The following is a 1,822-nucleotide window of genomic DNA, read 5'->3' as shown; positions in this document are numbered from 1 at the left end:
AACGGTTGTGGATAATATTTCCGGTTATTTGTCACCGGTGATCATTCGACTATTTCTGCCATCAGTCACCTCGCGGATAAAGCCTGTTTTGAAGTCGACTATAACCTCACAACAATTACACAACATGACAATTAATATCTTTTGTGGGTGAAAAAAACATCTCTCAAAGTTTGCACTCATTGCATATGTACATGTGCACTTTCAAATCATTTCCCCCGAAGATCAATTTGTAGACCTAAAACTGCACTGCCTTTTTTGGTCAATAAACTGGACTTTAAGATTCTAAGTAAAACTATGATGTTTTATTTTCCACACACTTTTAAATTTATTAACAACATGAGTTTAGAAACACTTTCTATTGACTATGTTGGGTCCCACCTCTTTGTATTCGTAGGCTGTCACCCACATTTGCTGGAAGGCTGAAAGGGAGGAAAGGATGGATGCTCCCATCCAAACGGACAGCTTCCGGTCAACGGGAGCAAACACCTTGACAGTGGTGTCACATGGCACCAGATTGCAGATCTCCTTGGTCAGTCGTTCATGCATGCCGGGAAAGAGGCTACTGCCACCAGAGAGGATGATATTGCAGTACAAACATTGTCTAAGGTCGATATCGCACCTCTGGATGGTGTTGTTGCATAACTCGTGAATGCCTGGTGTGCCCTGACCAGTGTTCCCTGGACTGAAGAGGATCTCTGGGCAGCGATACCTCTGGTTATACACCATAATAACATTGCCATCTGGCAGCCGGTAGTCCTTTTCAACTTCGGAGGACCTCTTACACATCTCCTGACCTATGTCCACAGCCACATAGCAGAGCTTTTCCTTGATGTCCTGGACAATCTCCCGCTCAGATGTGCTGACGAAAGACAGCCCGATTTCAGACAGAATGTGCATCAGGTAGTCGGTAAGGTCATGTCCTGCCACATCCTGCCTGAGGACAGCACGGGGCATGCAGTAGCCTTCAAAAATTGGCACAGTGTTCGTGACCCCAGCTCCGCAATCCACCACACAGCCCGTGGTGCGGCCAGAAGCGTAGAGTGCCAGCACTGATTGGATGGCCACATACATGGCAGGCACCTTGAAACATTCAAAAAGTACCTGTGTCATGGACTCCCGATTGCAGAGAGGGTTCAGGGGCACCTCGGTGACTAAGACGGGCCTCTCAGATGGCTTGATCCCCAGGTCAAACTCATACACGTGCTTCCAGATGAGCTCCATGTCAGGCCAGCTGGTCACCACCCCATGCTCCACTGGATACTTGATTGAGAGGATTCCCCTTTTGGCTTGGGCCTCATCCCCAATGTAGTACTCCTTTTGCCCGGCTCCAATCATCACAGACCTGGCTCTAGCTCTACCTATGATATTGCTGTAAGCAAAGCGTGGCAGCTTCTCCCCTGAAAAGCCAACTTTGATCAAACCTGATCCGTTGTCTATGACCACAGCACTTTTCTGGGGTTGAGCGAACATATTGCTGGGCGTAGTTTCAGCTCTCCTTGGCTCAGAACAATTACTTCCCCTGCCTGTGTTTCCTATGTATGCCCGGTACTTTGTATGCAGGCCCAGAGGTGTGTGCCCTCAATGCCCTAAACTATTAAGCCTCCTCAGGGTTGTAAAGAGTTGAGGCTCCTCAGTGCTAGAAAGTTATGAACTGGCTGCACAGTGACATGGTTACTTTGAGGTAACAATCAAATTGAGTGATGCAGTAAGTCTGACTCTCTTGGCAGACACTACATTTGTATCAAAATTGAATACACTGCAGTGTCATTAATTTCCGTTCTCTTTTAAGCACATCAGCATTTAAGAAAAATTTGAGATTTGC

General features: G+C 46.9%; 1 protein-coding gene across 1 annotated transcript; it reads right to left on the bottom strand.

Moving 5' to 3' along the window:
* Positions 1 to 342: 342 nt before the first annotated feature.
* LOC146785828 (actin-5-like) lies at positions 343 to 1,470 on the bottom strand. Its single transcript, XM_085633747.1, has one exon. The coding sequence runs from the start codon at positions 1,468 to 1,470 to the stop codon at positions 343 to 345; it is 1,128 nt and encodes a 375-aa protein (XP_085489873.1).
* Positions 1,471 to 1,822: the final 352 nt, after the last annotated feature.

This window comes from Triturus cristatus, chromosome 11 (genome assembly GCF_964204655.1).
Source record: "Triturus cristatus chromosome 11, aTriCri1.1, whole genome shotgun sequence".
NCBI lineage: Eukaryota > Metazoa > Chordata > Amphibia > Caudata > Salamandridae > Triturus > Triturus cristatus.
Note: the sequence above shows the minus strand (reverse complement) of the source record. Positions and strands in the feature narration are given on the sequence as shown.

Bases quoted from the DNA above. Each gene is read 5' to 3' on its own strand.
- LOC146785828 (XM_085633747.1), bottom strand. From the start codon at position 1,470: ATGTTCGCTCAACCCCAGAAAAGTGCTGTGGTCATAGACAACGGATCA.